This window comes from Prinia subflava, chromosome 7 (assembly GCF_021018805.1).
Source record: "Prinia subflava isolate CZ2003 ecotype Zambia chromosome 7, Cam_Psub_1.2, whole genome shotgun sequence".
NCBI lineage: Eukaryota > Metazoa > Chordata > Aves > Passeriformes > Cisticolidae > Prinia > Prinia subflava.
The window spans coordinates 23,687,774-23,705,025 of NC_086253.1; the positions used below are offsets into that span (position 1 = coordinate 23,687,774).

At 39.2% G+C, this 17,252-nt stretch overlaps 1 protein-coding gene across 4 annotated transcripts; it reads left to right on the forward strand.

Annotated features, from left to right (window-relative positions):
• The first annotated feature begins 347 nt into the window (after positions 1-347).
• On the forward strand, positions 348-9,658 carry TMEM33 (transmembrane protein 33). 4 transcript variants are annotated; one of them, XM_063401845.1, is made up of 8 exons: positions 348-477; positions 569-633; positions 1,941-2,032; positions 2,464-2,651; positions 3,612-3,679; positions 4,456-4,589; positions 6,363-6,446; positions 7,818-9,658. In XM_063401845.1, exons 2-8 carry the CDS (start codon positions 577-579, stop codon positions 7,945-7,947), a joined length of 753 nt encoding a protein of 250 aa, XP_063257915.1. In that variant the 5' UTR covers positions 348-477; positions 569-576; the 3' UTR covers positions 7,948-9,658. The 4 variants fall into 4 exon arrangements, with proteins under 4 accessions (XP_063257915.1, XP_063257913.1, XP_063257914.1 ...); XM_063401843.1 differs by having other exon boundaries at positions 354-477; positions 1,938-2,032; XM_063401844.1 differs by having other exon boundaries at positions 378-463; positions 1,938-2,032.
• Positions 9,659-17,252: the final 7,594 nt, after the last annotated feature.

The window sequence follows — 17,252 nt, forward strand, 5'->3', positions numbered from 1 at the left end:
CTCCTGTGACCCTGGCAGCCCCATTCACATTGCTGATGCCCAGCACTGAGCCTCGCCAGGCTGCTGTGGAAACCCTGGAAATCCAGTCGGCCCTCAGTGAGCAAACGCTCCCCAAACTGCGGCCGAAGCGAGCATCAATATCGCTGCTGTGCTGTCACCACACACAAGTGCCCTGAACAGCCCCTACAGACGGAGCTGGGCACCTGATATCCGGGCTGCTGTGGACAGCGGGGAAGGGACAGCATACCGCCCAGCGGGCTGGCCCCGCAGCCGCGTCCCGCTCCCGCCGCGATCCCGCCGGGCCAGCCCCGCGCTGCCTCCCAGCGCCGCCCCGTGAGGCCGCCCGGCGCCGTCGGGAGCATCCCAGTCACCGCCTACATTGCCCGGCAGCCCCGCGGCCCGCGGGAAGTGGCGTCCCGCCGCATCCGGGAGCGCGGATCCGCCGGAGCGTGTTCCGTGCCTGGTGCGGAGGTTGCGGTGGGTCGCGGCCGGGCCGGGAGCGGGAGCTCGGCAGGCGGCGGCTGCGGTCGCCCGTGTGCCGCAGACTGAGGCGCTTCTCTCCCCACAGGTGCGGCCATGGCGGACTCCACGCAGAACGGGCCCATGCCAGGCGGGGCCGGCGGCGGGGCCGTGGTAAGGAGCTCCCGGGCCCGGGGCCGGGCCGGCCGCGGTGCTGCTCCGGCGGCGGGGGAGCCTGCTGGGATGGCAGCGGGGCACCGCTCGCCCGGGTGCGGGCAGGGGGAGCGGCTTTCGCTTTCCGATTGAAAGCGTGCGGTTAGTGTGCCGCCGCTCTGGAAAATGGCTGAATTGAAAGTAATTCAGTGTGGTAGCATCTGTATTTCACGGAATCATGGAATATGCGGAGTTGAAAGGGACCGACAAGAATCATCGAGTCCAACTCGTGGCCCTGCACAGGACAGCCCAGAAGTCACAGTGTGTGCCTGAGAGCATTGTCCAAACGCGTGAACTCTGTGACTCTCAAGCCCCAGCTTGGTGCTGTGACTGCTTCCCTGAGAGGCAGTTCCAGTGCCTAACCACCCTCTGGGTGAAAAACCTTTTCCTGATAATCTGACCTGGCCTTGACACAGCTTCATGCCATTTCTGTAGATATGTTGTCCAAGTAAGATACAAAATCATATTAGGAAGATGGTTGTAGGTTTCTGGTCATTTCCATAGAGAGGCACTAGGAAAGTAGAGGAAAAGAGGAATCTTCAAAAGCTGGTCCAAATTTGGAAAAAAATATGGACTCTTTCAGGTGGAAGGAAGCTGTTGTTTTGACTCTGATGCACATATAGCTAAAAGCATTCTGTGTTGCACTGGACCCTTTCTGGCGCTTTGGCTATATCAGGACTGAGGAGGGCTGTAGTTAGGGAGAGCTCAACAACAGGAGAGGTGCAGGATTACTGTGAAAAGGTTTCTGCTTTTTCAAGGCCAGGAATATGTAAGCCAAAACAATGCCACTTTCCTTGTAATTTAGTTATGCTAACTTTACCTGACCCTATATTTTTCCCCCCTCACTAAGAATTGCTGAGATTTAGCTCCAGGTGTGTGCATTTTAAAAGAAACTTTGAAGCAAAAGTCAGGTCTAGAGACCCATGATAGCATTTGTGAAGCTGACTGTTTAGTGAGGCGTGTTTGGATAGAAAAAACATTTTTTTAGAAGTTCTTACCACTGTATTTGATTGTAATATACAAAGGAGCCTCTTGGTTCTGAGGAAGCTGAGCTATTTTTGATCTGTAACATCATATGAGCCAAGTATCACAGAACAACAAAAAAAAGCTTTCTGCTTCAAGCTATAATTTGCTTATATTTGAGGTTGGAGAAAGATTTGCAGTTTAAAAGGGTTGGGATGAATGTTCATTGTATGTCAGTATTAAGATACCAACTTCTGTGGGGGCTGGTCTTTTTTTTTCTTTTTTTTTCTCTTCCAATGTAGCAATTTCTGATGGCTAACAAACTGGATACAGCAATGTGGATTTCCCGCTTGTTCACAGTTTACTGCTCAGCTTTATTTGTCCTGCCTCTTCTAGGGTATGTACTGTAATATTGTAAAATAGCATTAGAAATTTACTAATAAACTAGATTCCTTTTGCATAGAATTGTTTTTTCATGTAAGGTAAATTGCTGTTACTCAGCTTACTTGGATGCTTTTTGTCAGAATAACTTACAGATTTTGGATTGATTTAAAACACTTGTAGATGTGTTTAGAAAACATATTGAATAAATGCAAAGTAGTGGTAAATGTATGTTTTTGTGTGTAAATGGAGTATTATATTGAATTGTCTTAAGCACCTGCAGTAAAATCAGTGTTAAACAGTTTCTGAGTTATTTTTTGGGAATAGTGCTCATGTACAATAATAGAAATAAATATTTCAAGTATTGTTCAGTTGTGATGCAATTCTCAGGGGTAGAAGACTGCTGAGCTTGGTTCACATGGTAACATCTCCTCTGATGATTTGCAGATTGCATGAAGCAGCAAGCTTTTATCAGCGTGCCTTGCTGGCAAATGCTCTCACCAGTGCCCTCCGACTGCACCAAAGGCTACCCCACTTCCAGCTGAGCAGGGCATTTCTGGCCCAGGCTTTGCTGGAGGACAGCTGCCATTACCTGTTGTACTCCCTTATTTTTGTGAATTCCTACCCTGTTACAAGTATCCTTTTTTCGTGTCATCCTGCTAATATTTTAAATATATTAAAAACATGATTCTTTTTATCGCCTTTGCCATGATTTGAAAAACTAGCTTGAACTAGTTTGATGTGCTTGCTATTTATAGAATACACTCTATGTAAAATATGAGAGGCTTATGTTGATTGATCCATATTCAGTTTAATCAGCTCTATAATTAGTCCACTGCATTCCCTGGTTACTTAGATTTTCTTTTTTTTGAGGTTCAAGTTTGGTGGATTTTACAGCCAGCCTACAGTGATATTTGGAGAAGTTGGTAATTTTTTTTTATTGCCACTACAGGGTTTACATGTTTCTTCTCACTGTAGCAGACATTCATCATGAAGAGAGATAATTATTCAGTAGTAGCTTTCTCAGATAAGTTATTAAACTGATAAAGTCTGCAAAATTTGCTCCTGTGGATTGTCAAAGGTGACATGTCAGGGCTGACATTTCTTTATGCCACACAATGTATGCTTAATGTCCTACTCTTAAAATCCTTCTGGCAGAGAAATATTTACATTCTTGCTCTCTAAAATCAAAATGGCTGGCAACTGCATATTCTTTGGTAAAGAAATGAATTTTGTAGCATGTTTTAACAAAAAATACGACTACATGAGAGGTTTTTAGCTTACTAGCTCACATGTGCCTTCTGTGCAGAGAGAACTCACTTCAGGAGAAGCACACTGGTGTCTAATGGTGTGTGTTATACTTTTGCATACTTGCAGACACCCATATTTTGAAGTTAATAAAAATGCATAGCAAAGAGGTGTAAGAAGCAAAAGGAAGAGCTATAAATATAGGTCTTAGACATATACTTATCTTCACCCAGTATAGATCATTCCAGCCAAACTTTTGAAAAGAGCCATCAAGCTATGACTGGTGTAGTATAACATCATGGAGAAGCACTTGTACAGCCTGTAATTTTCCTTATGGCTTGCTTCAGTGAGTATTTTTCCAGTTCTGCTGTTCTCTTTGCTTCATGCTGCCACATACACAAAGAAGGTTCTTGATGTAAGTATGATATGTATATGTTAGGATTAATACAGTTGGTATTGTTGGGATTTATAAACAGGTTTAAGTTGCAGCTCTGGCTTGGTTTTCTTTGGCTGCACTAGAGGAATTAGACTGAAACTGTAGTATGGAATCTCAGCACAGAGAATTTGAGAAGACGTTTTTGGGTTGGTTGGGTTTTGTGGTTTGTTTTTTTATTTTTTTTCCCTTCTGTAGGATGATATATTGGAGTTGCCAATAATAATTTTTCTTCAAATGCTTTTCTTTGAAGGAAATAGAATCTGTGGGACAGTTAAGTTCAAACTTAAGATGTGTCTTTTTCAAGCTAAACCATAGCCTGTGAATTTTATTGTTCAATTTCAGTAGTAAAATAACAAACTATAGGGTGAGACTAGCAAGCAAAATACTTGCCAGTTGGACTTGCTGCTCAGTGCACTGCCTTGTGCATCCTACTGTAACTGCAGGCTTTGGTGTTCCTAACTGGGCTGTCTTGCTACCATGGGCACTGAACAAGGCTTGTGGCTGTCTCTGTGCAGTTGAACCTCAAATTGGTAGATGAGAGAATTGCAACATCTGGTGCTTTCAATTGAACTCTTAAATTATGGAGTTCCAAGCCTGCAGTAGTTTTCCTTAGGATATTAATCTCAAAACTGATGAAGTCTTAAAATGTTGAAATGGGTGGTAAATAGCAATGGTTTGCATTTTGTTTTCTCTGTGCTAATGAAGATAGGTCTAACTTTAATGTTTTCTGTAAATAATTTTTTCTTCTTTTAAAGGCACGAAGTTCAAATAGTTTGCCCTTTTTGAGAAATCTCTTAGAGAAACTTAATGCTAATCAACAGAATATTCTAAAATTCATTGCTTGCAATGAAATTTTCCTGATGCCAGCTACAGTTTTTATGCTCTTCAGGTAAGAATTATGATAAATATTTAAATAATTAGAAGCTTGCTACACAAGACTGCTTTTTGCAAATGAGTTCTCTGTGGATCATAGTACTCTATTTTTATGGTTCTGGCTGACCAAGGCTTGAACTTCAAACAAATTTAAGTGATTCTTAGGCTTCTTAAATTGGTGCATTCTGACATCAAAAGGTATTCACTATGATGTAAATGAGCACCAAAAACCTTCCCTTTCATAGTGTGGGTGATGACTTACATGGGAGTTTTTCAGGCTTGAAACTTGAATTCGCCTACATTTCTATCAGTACATTATTCAGTAAGTTTAATTTTAGTTAGTTCGGTAGAATATTAAGATCTTCAGCTTCACTGAAAGTGAACTCTTATTTTTGACAATTAGATTCCTGAAATTTAAATGGCAAAGTTTCATTATGCAAAAACTATGCAAGTAGGAGTAGGTTGCATTCTCTCCTATGCTGCTTCTGAGCAGTGACCCTTCTGGGGTTTTTTTTATTATTCCATTTGATTTTGCCTGCTGTGCAGCCTGTTGAAGTCATTTTAGGGATCTTGAACATGTTGGAATCCTACTGAAGTTGTATAAGCATAATGACCTGCATAATTTGTCTTTATCTTTTGATATATCAGCAAAACATTTCAATGCTTCAGCCCTCAAGGATTGCATTCCATCTGAGACCACTTATCAGCTGACATATACACTCTGTCCAGTATCTGAAACTTTCAAGTGCTTTGAACTTAGCATAGCTTTTTTTTTTCTTTTGCCTCTCTGTGGAGAATGTAGTATGTAAAATGTTGCTACTTGATATGTCATCTGGTAGAAACTGAAGCTTGTAAAAGGTCATGTGCCAAACTTTAAAATAATTTAATTGCTAAATGCAGCTTTTGTGAGATTTTGTTCTTTAAATGTGGTAGCATATTAAATTGTTTGTCAATACTGTCCAAGTTTCAAGATTTCCTCTTTCTTCCCTCCTGTAGCTCACTTTAAATTTTTCTTCTGGGTAAAGATGATGCTAATACTTGAAGGAGTTCTAATTACTGGAACTTCCTTACCATCATGTTTAAATTCAAAGAGAATTTTAAAATAGTGTGTTAATTAAAGTGGCTTCAGTCACTAAAACTTAGGGCATTTCTGTGCTTTGCTGTGTATGGTTTGTTTGCTATGTTTGCACTATTTCACAGCACAGCCATGTCAAACAGCAGTTTTATGAAATACCAAAGCCTAATTTCACTGTAACTGAAATAACTGGGTATTAGCTTGGGGTTAAAGTCTCATTACACATCTGTAATTTTCTGCAGTGAGTTCTGAGAAGTTTTGCAAAAGATGCTAGAATATGGTCCAGATATTCAAAGTGCTACAGTTGGATTGAACAGAGTCACTGTAACTGGACTAGTTGTCAGCCAGTTCCTGGGCTTGACCAACAAGTGTTTTCTTGCTATGGAACATGTGTCCACCATCATTCCTGTGACTCTTGGCACACCACCAGAAATGAGGCATATAAAAACACTTCATAAATATAAAATCAATACAAGAACAGCACTTCTTTAACTGCTTCATTGAGCAGTTTTATTCTATAATGTTTCTGCGTTTGTGAGAGTATATTTTTGTACTTTTTCTTGTCAGATCTTGATTTTCTGAACCAATGTGACCCAAATCTAGCCTTTTTTTGAGCCCACATAGTTTGTTTGCTTTTCTTAGAAAAATTCCTGGTTTTGGTGCTTTGTTTTGTTTTTTGTCCCTAGTAAGTTCTACTGAACTATTCTCTTTCAGTGGACAAGGGAGTCTGCTCCAGCCATTCATTTACTATAGGTTTCTTACACTGCGCTACTCTTCTCGGCGAAATCCGTACTGTCGGTAAGTACTAAACTGATTTTGGAACTTAGTGTTTAACAGCATAGTGCTTAGGTATTCAGAAACTTTGCATTCTCAAATGAATGCAGAACTCATAATACTACATCTGCAAATGGCAGTTGTAGAATGTGAAATACACCTGGATGCTAAATAAAACCCTGGCTGGTTAAAGGTTGGATTTATTTCATGTAAGTGATCAGAAATGTACCGCCATTCTTGAATGGGAGCTTTCAGAACATGCTTGTGTAATTAAAACTACACTTTGGGAGAAGAAAGCCTTTCTTATCTGAGACATATCCTTATTTTTAGATTCTAGGTACATCTGAGGCTAAGCCCAAATATGAATAGGCACTTAAAAACATTGATTATGTATACTATTGAGAAAAAAAATCCTGTGGATGATCTTAAACATGTTCATTACCTTCTTTAGTTAAATTCATAAAAAAGGCTAATTGTATTTGAAATAGAACTTTATTGATTTTGAAAATTGGTCAAGCCATTATTAATGCTTTAGACTTTGAAATCATAAATATTCCTATGAGTGTTTTCTCAGGGGAGTGCTTTCTCAGTTTTCTTACGACCATTGCATAGCATAAGACTTTGTGTACAGACTTTCCAGTCTACTCAGTCAGAAAATGGCTTGCTAGAGTGCCAAGAAAGTGGCTTTGGCTGCCATGATATGCAAAGGCAGGTGTGAGAATCATAAGCTTAATTGTCTTCTATTCCCTATTTTTGTAAGAAATCAATTGTTCATCCTACTACATGTATTTATTTTTAACACCACCAAAAACATCTATGAAGTTGCTTTATTACTTTGGTATCTAAAAATAATTTAAGCTGTGCAATACTAAAATTGACGTTCAGTAGAACTAGTTTATCCAAAGTGTTCTGCTTGCATTTTTGTGGTTTTAAGGGAAATTGGTGATGAGGGTTTTATTTATCATATTTGTGTTCTAATAATTGCTTCGGCAGTGCAGGGTTCTTGCATGTTGCCAAGAAGTAGCACAAACACGATAGCCTCCAAGCTCCTTACACTATTTGTGATAAAGCATTATTCTTTTTTCTCTTTTTTATAGTGCTTCTGTAGCCTTTATAGTCCTTTTTTTCTTTTGTTTTTATGCTTGAAGGTGGAATTTTTCTGTTGTCTCTAGTTCAGTAACTTCCAGCTGAGGATGGATATAGAGTTAGTTAAAATGTTAATGTTTAAAAGTCAAGAATTCTGAAGCTCTCAGAAGCAGCACTGAGTTGGTCTAAAGAATTTAACTTAAAATGTGTATGTGAGTGTGATACTGAGAAGTGAATGAAAGATATATGTAGATAATAGTTCTGTTATATGCTGTAGGATTTTAAAACTCTTTAAATCTGATTTTTCAGGACTCTCTTCACCGAGCTCAGGATTGTTGTTGAACACTTAATAATGAAGCCCTCATGCCCTGTTTTTGTTAGAAGACTATGCCTCAGCGGCATTTCCTTTATAAGCAGATTGGCACCAACTGTTGCATAGCCAAATTCAGGCACTCGCGTTTTGTGAACATTGTGAGCAGCTGGCACTTCTGCTGATGATTGGAAATTCCTGGTTTTACACTGATCTCACTCCAGGCTGTGTAAAAATACATATATGCTTTTCTTGGAGATAATATGAAATTTAGCATATCCAAAACAAATAATAGAAACTTAAATTAACTGTACTGTATTGTTAATTGATGAAAAAATTAGCTGTATCCTACCAAAACCATGCCCTATCATACAAGTTTGTTGTTTTGTTTTGTTTTTTAAATCAAGGATTGTTTGAGATTGATTGAAACTTCTTATAAAGAGATCTGTGCTCACTAGGTTTATGTTAGTTGGAACTATAGCTACTTTAGGATGTCTCCAGTGGATAGCAGTTGATACACATACCTATGCAGTACACTTTGGACAGTATTCTTCTGCTTATCAAATGTATCTGTAAAACTGTTTTTTCCAATATACTATATTCAGTGTAGAAATACAGCCCACTTTGAAGTTAAGAAAAGGCATTAAAATCTATCAAGCTGACAGAGATAACACTCCTTTCTGATGGAGAGGCTATTTTTATTAATAATACTTAAGAAGAACTCTTCCATGTTTCTACCTTGTGACATAATCTTACATTATGCTGTTGGAAGAAATATCAAGACTGAGCAGAGAAAACTCTGTGCAGCTTTCTTGTCATAACAAGTTGTTTTACCAAGCCAAACTGCTGACCTGTAGGATTTTCAGACTAAGATGCAATGTTTAAACTTTTAACCATGTCTCAAATGAACTAATCAGTGTTACTGAAGTAACTTTTGCAGAGTCATTGCAGATTTGTTCTTGTGTCCACACAAGTTTGAGACTGCAGTAATTCAAGCATGTTAGCTTTTTAGAAAACTGATCTCTAGGTAGCTCTCTATAAATTGTTATTCCAGTTTCTGAGACCCTCATTGTGATGAGAAATTTGCATAAAGAATTGCACCTGTTTAGGGAGCTTCTGAAACAAATGGGTGTTGGATTTCTTGGCATAAATCCAGCTAATGACTGGTCTGAAGCCAGTGTCATGACTAGAGAAGTGAATATTAAATTAAGTGCATAAATTAATTACACTGATTATGCATTCACCCAGCAGCTGAAGGGTAGGACATGGTAAAATGATACTATCTGTCTGAACACAATTTATTTCAGAAATTCAAGGCAAAATATTTGCCAAATTTTCTGTAGTTAGTGTTAGTATTCTAATTGGATGAAGTTAAAGGGCTTTCATTGGCCTTTTGTAAACTTCTGTAGCCCTGAACTTAACTATTCTTCCATAGTCAGAGAAACCTTATGAGAAAATCTTTCAAAAATAGTCTTGGAGCAAAGTATTTTCCTGTAACTGTTGAGTTATCTTTGTGTGATATGGATATCATTCTGACTTTCCAGTTGTATTAGTTTTTAGATCAGAGCCATGTACTTATAAACTTATTTCATTTTTTTGCTAAACCTCCTGGTACTGATGAACCAGTTGGGAATTGAATATGATATTCTTTGACTACTTGTCTTGCTCTCTGAATGTGATTAGCTATTTATAGAATACTCACACTCTGCAGAAGCAACTGCATGCGATTAATGCTCTACAGCTGCTAAAGACTTGCAATGAGATTATGTGTATATCCTGTAATTTGAGGATTTTATAAAAACTAAAATTTCTACTGCAATAAAAGGAGTGTTAAATGTAACTTGCTAGGCTCTTCAGGCTCATTTTCTCTCTTTAACACAACTTACTGATGCTTGAACCTGGAAGTTGAGCAGAATGCTGTCCTGTGTATATGTGTACATGTTCTTATATTCCCACTGCTGCTTCTGAATTGGGATATAATGTCTTGTGCATTTCTAAATTATTTCACAGGGAATTTTTGCCCTTCAAAGTGCAAAAATTTATGACCCTTTCCTTCAAATTCTAACCCAAGAGTAAACACTTGGGTATTGGGATAATGGTATTTAATCAGAGAAAAAAAATCCAGATGTACTTACTACTGTTTCAGGTCCTCAGCATGATTCTAGCCCCTCTGTCATGTTGCATGATGTGATTTTTGAATGGTGACATCAGATTCTCTTCAGCTTTTTGCACCACTGTGATTTAAAAATGAGTTTGGTCATCTAAGTTGATCCCCCATACTGGGAGTAGAAGGCAAATAAATCTGTAATTACTGTAAGCAAAATAACATCTGAGCAAATTTTTGTGGTCTGACTGCTGTTATGGGTGCATTCTACTGTTCCTTAATTGTATGATGTTACTAAATTAGAGACAAGCCTAAACTGGATCCAGCGTAACGCAGCTGTAACTGAGGGATGCTAAGCAGAGATCCAACTCAATGAATGCAGGAGAAGGATTAAAAGGAGTCAGTGAATGACAATGCTGTGACTAAGGAGTTGGAGGACAGTGCTATGAAGTAGAACTTAGATGTGGATACTGAATTTATCTCTTTCTATTAAGTCTTGAAAATGGACCAAGAGGAGGAAATTTTATAAAAAGGGATTTGATTTGGTTTGGCCAGTAGCACATTCTTGGCTTTGCTTGACAAATGAACAGCTTGTGGCCTGGTAAAACTTACTTCTCTGACGTGCCGAGACAACATGGAACAATATTGGAAGAATAATGTTCAAGCCAAATAAATAGGGCAACTGACCTGTGCTCTGCATCAACTTTGATTTTTACTGTAGCCTTTCAGCTGCCCAAGTGATAACATCGAATTTCCTCAATGCTGGCAAAAACATTCTATCCTTCAGCCTGCTTCCTCACCACAGTTTGTCTGTGTGTATTCTAATGATTAAATTAAATGTAAAATGCTGGTTGTATCCTAATAGCTTGAGGGTTTGTTGTTTTTTGGGGTTTTTTTTTGGTGAAGAGAGCTGTGTGTTCATGCTGCTATGCTGTCAACAGCTAGCCATGATGCAGAGGCTGTGACAGAAGTCTGTGATTGTAGAGAAATTTTGCAACTGACCATAAAGTGCCTGCCAATCCCAAAATGAAGCAGAAGAGTTTTTGTATTATTAAAAGGTTTCCTACCTAATGTGAAAACTGTTTCCACTGGTATAAATCATACTGCTCATTGCTTTTTGTTGTCTTAGCTTTTGTGGGTAAAGTGGTGTTGCATAGAGTCTGTGGGTGCACCAGCCCCTTGCTCTGTACAAGCTTTCTGTAGAAGTGATGCTCCAGCTTAATACTTGGCTGTTTTCATCTGTAAGTAAAGTATTAGGAGCCATTTGGATTGCTGTAGTAGCTAATGCAAATTAGGATTTCTTACACACAAAGTAACTCACCAATACATCCATCCTCTCCTTTATTGCCTTTTATTTTTATACATACATTGTCATTTCTGTGCTGTCAGTTTTATGTTTTGCTCCCTTCTTTGATGGGTGTTTAAGTGGAGCAATATCTGTAAATGTTTTAAGGATTAAAATAAAAAATCATTATAATTATGAGCCACTGTTTCTTCCAACAGTTTTGGAGCTGCTAACTATGTATGTGATAGTACTGTCCAAACAACATAGCCAATTATTTTGTACAGTGTTTGACCCTTTTATTGTTAGGCACCTGTATTGCAACATGTGCTGTATAGATGCCATGTTTATTAAGGAAGTTCTTACCCATTTTAAAGACAGGAATGGAGACATGGAAGGAAAGAGCACTTGCCTGAGTGGATGTAAGAGTTCTGGCAGAGCAGGAAATAAAAAAACAAGTTGGATAAGTGCCCAGATGAAACTGATTTGTTTCTACTCTACATATGGCTTGTTAGTCCTGCTCTTAAAATTATTGTAACTGTAGTCTTTAAATACTTTAAATACTTAAAAAAGTACTATACTTTACATTGCTCAGATAAAAAGTGCTGTACTTTACAGTGCTCAGATTGAGGGTAAAGAAGATGTGCTAGAACAACATGTTCTTTTAAAGTGGTGTCAAAAATTGATTTTCATGTACAATGTTAGATGTGGCCCTTGTATCATCATCTCTGACAAAAATAATGCAACAGAGTAAGATCCCAAGTGCTTAATGTGCTAGATGGTAGTAGGGTATGCTAATCTGTTTTAATTGTCTATAACTTTTAATTGCTGTGATACCCCTATTTGTGATTAAACTATACATACACTGAAATGGTTTATTGTATCTTTGTATTTTAACTTCTGTAGTGCTATAGTTTTCTTAAAGTCCCAGGAACAGTCAGGCCTCGCTGTTTGAAATCACCTTTTAAGGACAGAACCTTAAGCAATTCTTTATTTCAAAGATGGAAAGATCCAAAGTATGGATAATGTAATAGAATTTAACCTTGAATGTAGATTCAAAAATCTTTTTCATAAAACTTTAGCATTACATTTTACTTCTCTGCAGAAGCTAGCTCTGTGATAATGGCAGATGTTGTGCAGGTAAGGGAGTTTCATTGCTTAGTTTTGTGCCATCCAGATGGTATAAACTTTTAAAATTAATTGAAAAATTCATCTTTCACTTGTATTCAAGGACTGAGGCACAAAATGCTAATGTAAGGGCTCAGAGGGGAAATATAGTTCTCCTGCATATTTGAGAAAATGTGAAGCCCTTTCAAGAAAATCTAATAAACATAATAATCGCAGGCTGCTGACACTAAGGAAAAAGCACCTCATTCGCTCTTTCTTTTATGCAGCGATTTACTGGTCCCTACTGATTTTCAAATTGGATCACTGCAGTAAATTATCCATACCAGTACCTGTGAAAGAAAGCATTGGGATCCATATTTGTTCAGTGCTGTGCTTAAATCAGCAAGAATGACAAATTTGATGGTATGAAATTGGAAATACCAAGGGCTTCTCTTACTGAATGAGCAAGTATCTCCATTTCTAATTTATTGTGACCCTTTTTCACTGTATGTGCTTTGTATGTCAAATATTTATTTTGAAACAAATTAAATAGTTTTCTGTATTGATACCTATTGTTTTGTTGATGTTCTTGAAATCAAATTGTATATTTTTTTGGATTTTAAACATTACCAGTGTGTGTTGCAAAACAGCTCTTACTTAAGTTCAAATCTCTGAGTGAGTTTGAGTTACTGACCAACAGCTTTGTGTTAAGTGTTCCAGGTGCATGTTGGGTGTTGGTTTTTTGTGTATGTGTTTAGAAAAATGCAGAATACAGTGCAGTACTGCAGCACCTCATTTACTTTTTCTAGAGAAACAGGAAGATTAAGGTGTGTATCAAAACAACAACAGAAAAAGAGCTGATCCCTGCCTTTAATTAATTGGAATAATTCTGCCTTATATCTGGCATAGGTAGTACCAAGTTCTGTGGAAAAAATCTACCTGTGTGCCCAGTTTACTGCCATATTTTCAGTGCAGGTGTTAGCACAGAAAGTTGTACACTTGTGTTTTGGCAAAAGTCCTGTCCTGTTAATTTTAAGATATAATACTTTGTGACTATGATTACATTCTTCTACCTCAGTAGGTGCCACTGCTGAACTGAGAATGAGTCGTGGTTACTGCTGAATTACTTGGAATTATTATCAGGATAATAATAATTTGTTTTGCAACTATTAAGCAAAATTGTGAACCAGTGTTTTTAATAATGTGACCTTACGTTACCCTCTTCGTATGGACTAGGCTTTGCTCATTGGTGATGGCACAGTTAGTAGCTGCTTCTGTTCAAGCCAAGTGCCAACCAGATGGGCTTTATTGTACCACACCAGGCTACCACCATACAGCTGGGGTTTTGTAAAAGCAGTAGTGTGGATTTGTATTTTGAGGAGCCACAAAAAACTTGGTTCTTACATAAATTTGAGTTCATCTCTATCACAGCTTCCGTGCGTCTGACCATGAAAACTTGCTTGTGAGGTGAGTGTTGTAACAATCCAGACTCCTGCCTGGCGTAAGGAAACTGCTTTCTGGAACAAGTGCAGATCATGGTATTTTCATTTGCTATATGGGTCCCTATGAATATTCACTCATGTTCTTTTACCAGTGTTAGAAGTATGCTAGGTAAAGATGATGCATCAGTTCAGATATTTCACAGGAAAATGAAGCTGAAAATCAGAAATTGTAAAAGGTGCAGGACTAGATTATCCGTAGGAGTTAAAGCAGTATCAACCATTGTTTTCGTGGAGGTAGAAATGCAAGAGAAAAAGAAGGTAGAAGAATGGGGAGAAAAATAATGAGAACACAGAAAATCACAGAATCATAGAATATACTGATTTGGAAGGGACCAATCAGGATCAGCAAGTCCAGCTCCTGGCCTTGTGCAGAACACTCCAAGAGTCACACCAGTTGTGCGATACAAAGATGTCTGGAACCCCTGCTGGTTGCTCTGTTACTTTCACAAAGCCCATTTCACCATTCATGATTTCATACCATCAGTATCCTCTGGATAGTACTTAAATTTTCAAACTGTAAATTATGTATAATTTATCCTCCATTAAAATACTATTGAAACAGCCACACTGTATGGGGGCTGACAGTCTAATCTTGGTTTACTTGAAATGGAAAACAGCTGCAGTGGAATTATGTGTTCTCTATTATGTTTCAAAGTTCTGTGAAAAAGTAAAGAAAGAAATAATCTGGGCTTCTTGGCCTTTTTTTTTTTTTTTGACTTTTCTCTTTCCATGTTGCTTTGCTATGTTTTTTTTCTTGGCAATCTGGGGAAAGACCTTGTATGTGCAACTAATGAGGTTATGTCCTGATGCATAGAACATGATGTTTGTAACTTAGTATTTTAATATTTTTGGATTTTTTTTTTTTTAATCTAGAAAATATGACCAAACATATCTCCATACTATGATCCCTTTCAACATACTTCCTGCTCTAACAACGTTAGTTAGGTTCTGACTAAAGCACAATAAAAATAATTGTGAATCCTTTCAGTGATAAAGTTTAAATCAAAGCCATGAATGAAAAATTTTTTATAATGGATGAAGGAAATCTGAGGTAGACTTTCTCAATTTTCATATGTCCAGTGGCAGTTTCAGTTGTGTATTTTACAGAGAAATATTGAAGCCTTAGGAAACTACTGGTACAGCAACAAACATCAAGTTCAGCATGCATGCGTTTGAGCATCCAATGGCTCTATTCACATTTCTAATTATCTCAATTTTTTTAACATCACTCTGGGGCAGAGGTAAGACATTCAGTTGCATTAGTATGTATGTACTGTGAATGGATGATGTGTATATATACTTACAGCAGTAGATAAATGACTAAATGTAGTACTTCGAGGGTTTTTTCCCCTTTTTGGAAGTGGTAATACACTTTGCACTTCATGATGAAACAGCCTCTTCTTGTCCTCTGGCAGCCTTCTCTCTTTGCAGTGTTACACATTTGTAAGGGAAGTAGTTGTTAAAGAAGATTCTTGCACTGCACAGATATTCTAATATACTGGCTTTATGCACTTATAATTGAGCTTATTTCACATTCTTGTAATTCTTTTTTTTCCTTAAAAGCAAAAGAATCAAGCTGCTTTTATGCTGGTCCTTGCTTGGTTCATGTAAGAAATTACAGGACAAGTAGAGCTCTGTGCAAGGGACTGCAGCTGATGATGCAAGAAGCTTCCTCCAGTCCCGTGTTCTTATGCATGTGTTGGGGGTTAGATTTGGTTTTTTCTCTTCTCACAGAATTTTTTCCCATAAGTTTCCAAGAAGCCTTAATGACTACTTAGTCAGAACAAAAAGAGTGCTTGAGGGATATAGCAGCACGAGGCTACACCTATTGTTTTTGAGTCCCTGGGAGTGTCCCTCAGAGGGGAGAGATGATGAGCTTTGGGAAAGGCAAAAAAGACAGATCTGGGGGAGGGGGAGGCACTCTTGCTCTCAGCGCCGAGGAGGACGGTCAGGCTGCCCTCTGCCTCTGCCTCATCCTGGGAAATCTATCGTCATCTGCTGTGTACCCGGGAATCCTGAACTCGCTTTCTCCAGCCTCTCCCCCCACCGCCGCTGCTTCTTCGGACCTTTGAGGCTCTCCTGCTACTCTGTAGCCCTGCACTGCCCAGCCCTGCTGGGACACCCCTGCTGCTCCAGCTGCCAGCGCAGACCTCATCTCATCCACCAGCCCGGGACTTTTCCTTCCTTCCAGTTCGGCCTCTCGGAGTCCTGCAGGGACACCCAGATCAAACTGCTCTGGGCTTTTTGTAAAAGAAAGCCCTCAAGGTTCTTGATTCTGTTTATTATTGATGCTGTAGTTGTTGTTTGTTTGTCGTTTTGTCATATATACTAGTAAAGAACTGTTATTCCTACCCCCATACCTCTGCCTGAAAGCTCCTTTAATTTTCCTTTTAATTGGAATAATTTGGAGGGAGGGGATTTGAATTCTCCATCTCTAGGGAGGTCCTGCCCCTTCCTAGCAGATATCTGTCTTTCAAACCAAGACAGATTATTGGCGCCCACTGTGGGGCTTGAGGGCATTGAGAGGAAAAGGAATAACAGTTCTTAAGTGACCTTGTGCACTGGGTATAGAAACCTCCCTAAATAGCATCATGTGGTCTAGCTTACCTTGGTTTGGGTGGCATGTGGTTGTGGCTGTGTTTCTCCCATTTGCAGGCCCTTATTTAAACATGGGCCCTATAACTAAGGCTACTGTGGCTGTTATCCAGTTTGCACTATGGGTTAATAAGGTGAGGAATTCATGGATTTTTAACTTCGTCTGGAAGGCAGGCACATGGATACATGGCTATCACACTCTAAGTGTTTGTTTGTGGGGTTACTTTAACAATGGTACCTATTGTGAGGAAATGACACCAGGGGAAATTTTTTCCCAACCCTTTACTCAGCTCTTTGGGTCTATTCCACCAGTTTTTGAAGGGTTTAAATCTTCTCTGAATGCTAATGATATCATACAATGGCTAGTATTGCTCACAGGCCTATTCTATTTAATATTCCGAGATAAGGGGAGATTGGCCTGGATAACCACCCTGATACCTACCCCAGAGAATAAAGATACTACCCTAGAGACTGAGAGTGCTGCCATAGAGCCTGACACTGCCCTAGAGACTGGGGATGCTGCCCCACCACCTGACCCTGACATAAAGCCCACCTCAGGAATGAACCACCCAGATTGGGTGGGAGTTCTGGTGAAGGAGATGGGCAAGATGCTGAAGGAGCACACTTCCCTAGTGGTGGCCTCATTAGCCCCAGCTGCTGGCAAACCCTCCCCCTGCCCTGAAGAGGAAGAGTCTGAAGGTGCAGCAGTGGAACCCACAGACGTTACAACTGTCCAGGTTCCAGCTGAACCACAGGGGCAGTCACAGCCAGCAGCAGTTGCCCCTGTGGAAAGGAAGAAATATAAGGTGAAATCAGAGCACCCAAGTGATAAGGATAAAAAAGG

Excerpts from the sequence above, each read along its gene's own strand:
- TMEM33 (XM_063401843.1), top strand. The coding sequence starts at position 577 with ATGGCGGACTCCACGCAGAACGGGCCCATGCCAGGCGGGGCCGGCGGC. Across the intron at positions 2,033-2,463 it reads TTTGTCCTGCCTCTTCTAGG|ATTGCATGAAGCAGCAAGCT; the intron begins GTATGTACTGTA and ends GATGATTTGCAG. Across the intron at positions 4,590-6,362 it reads ACAGTTTTTATGCTCTTCAG|TGGACAAGGGAGTCTGCTCC; the intron begins GTAAGAATTATG and ends ATTCTCTTTCAG.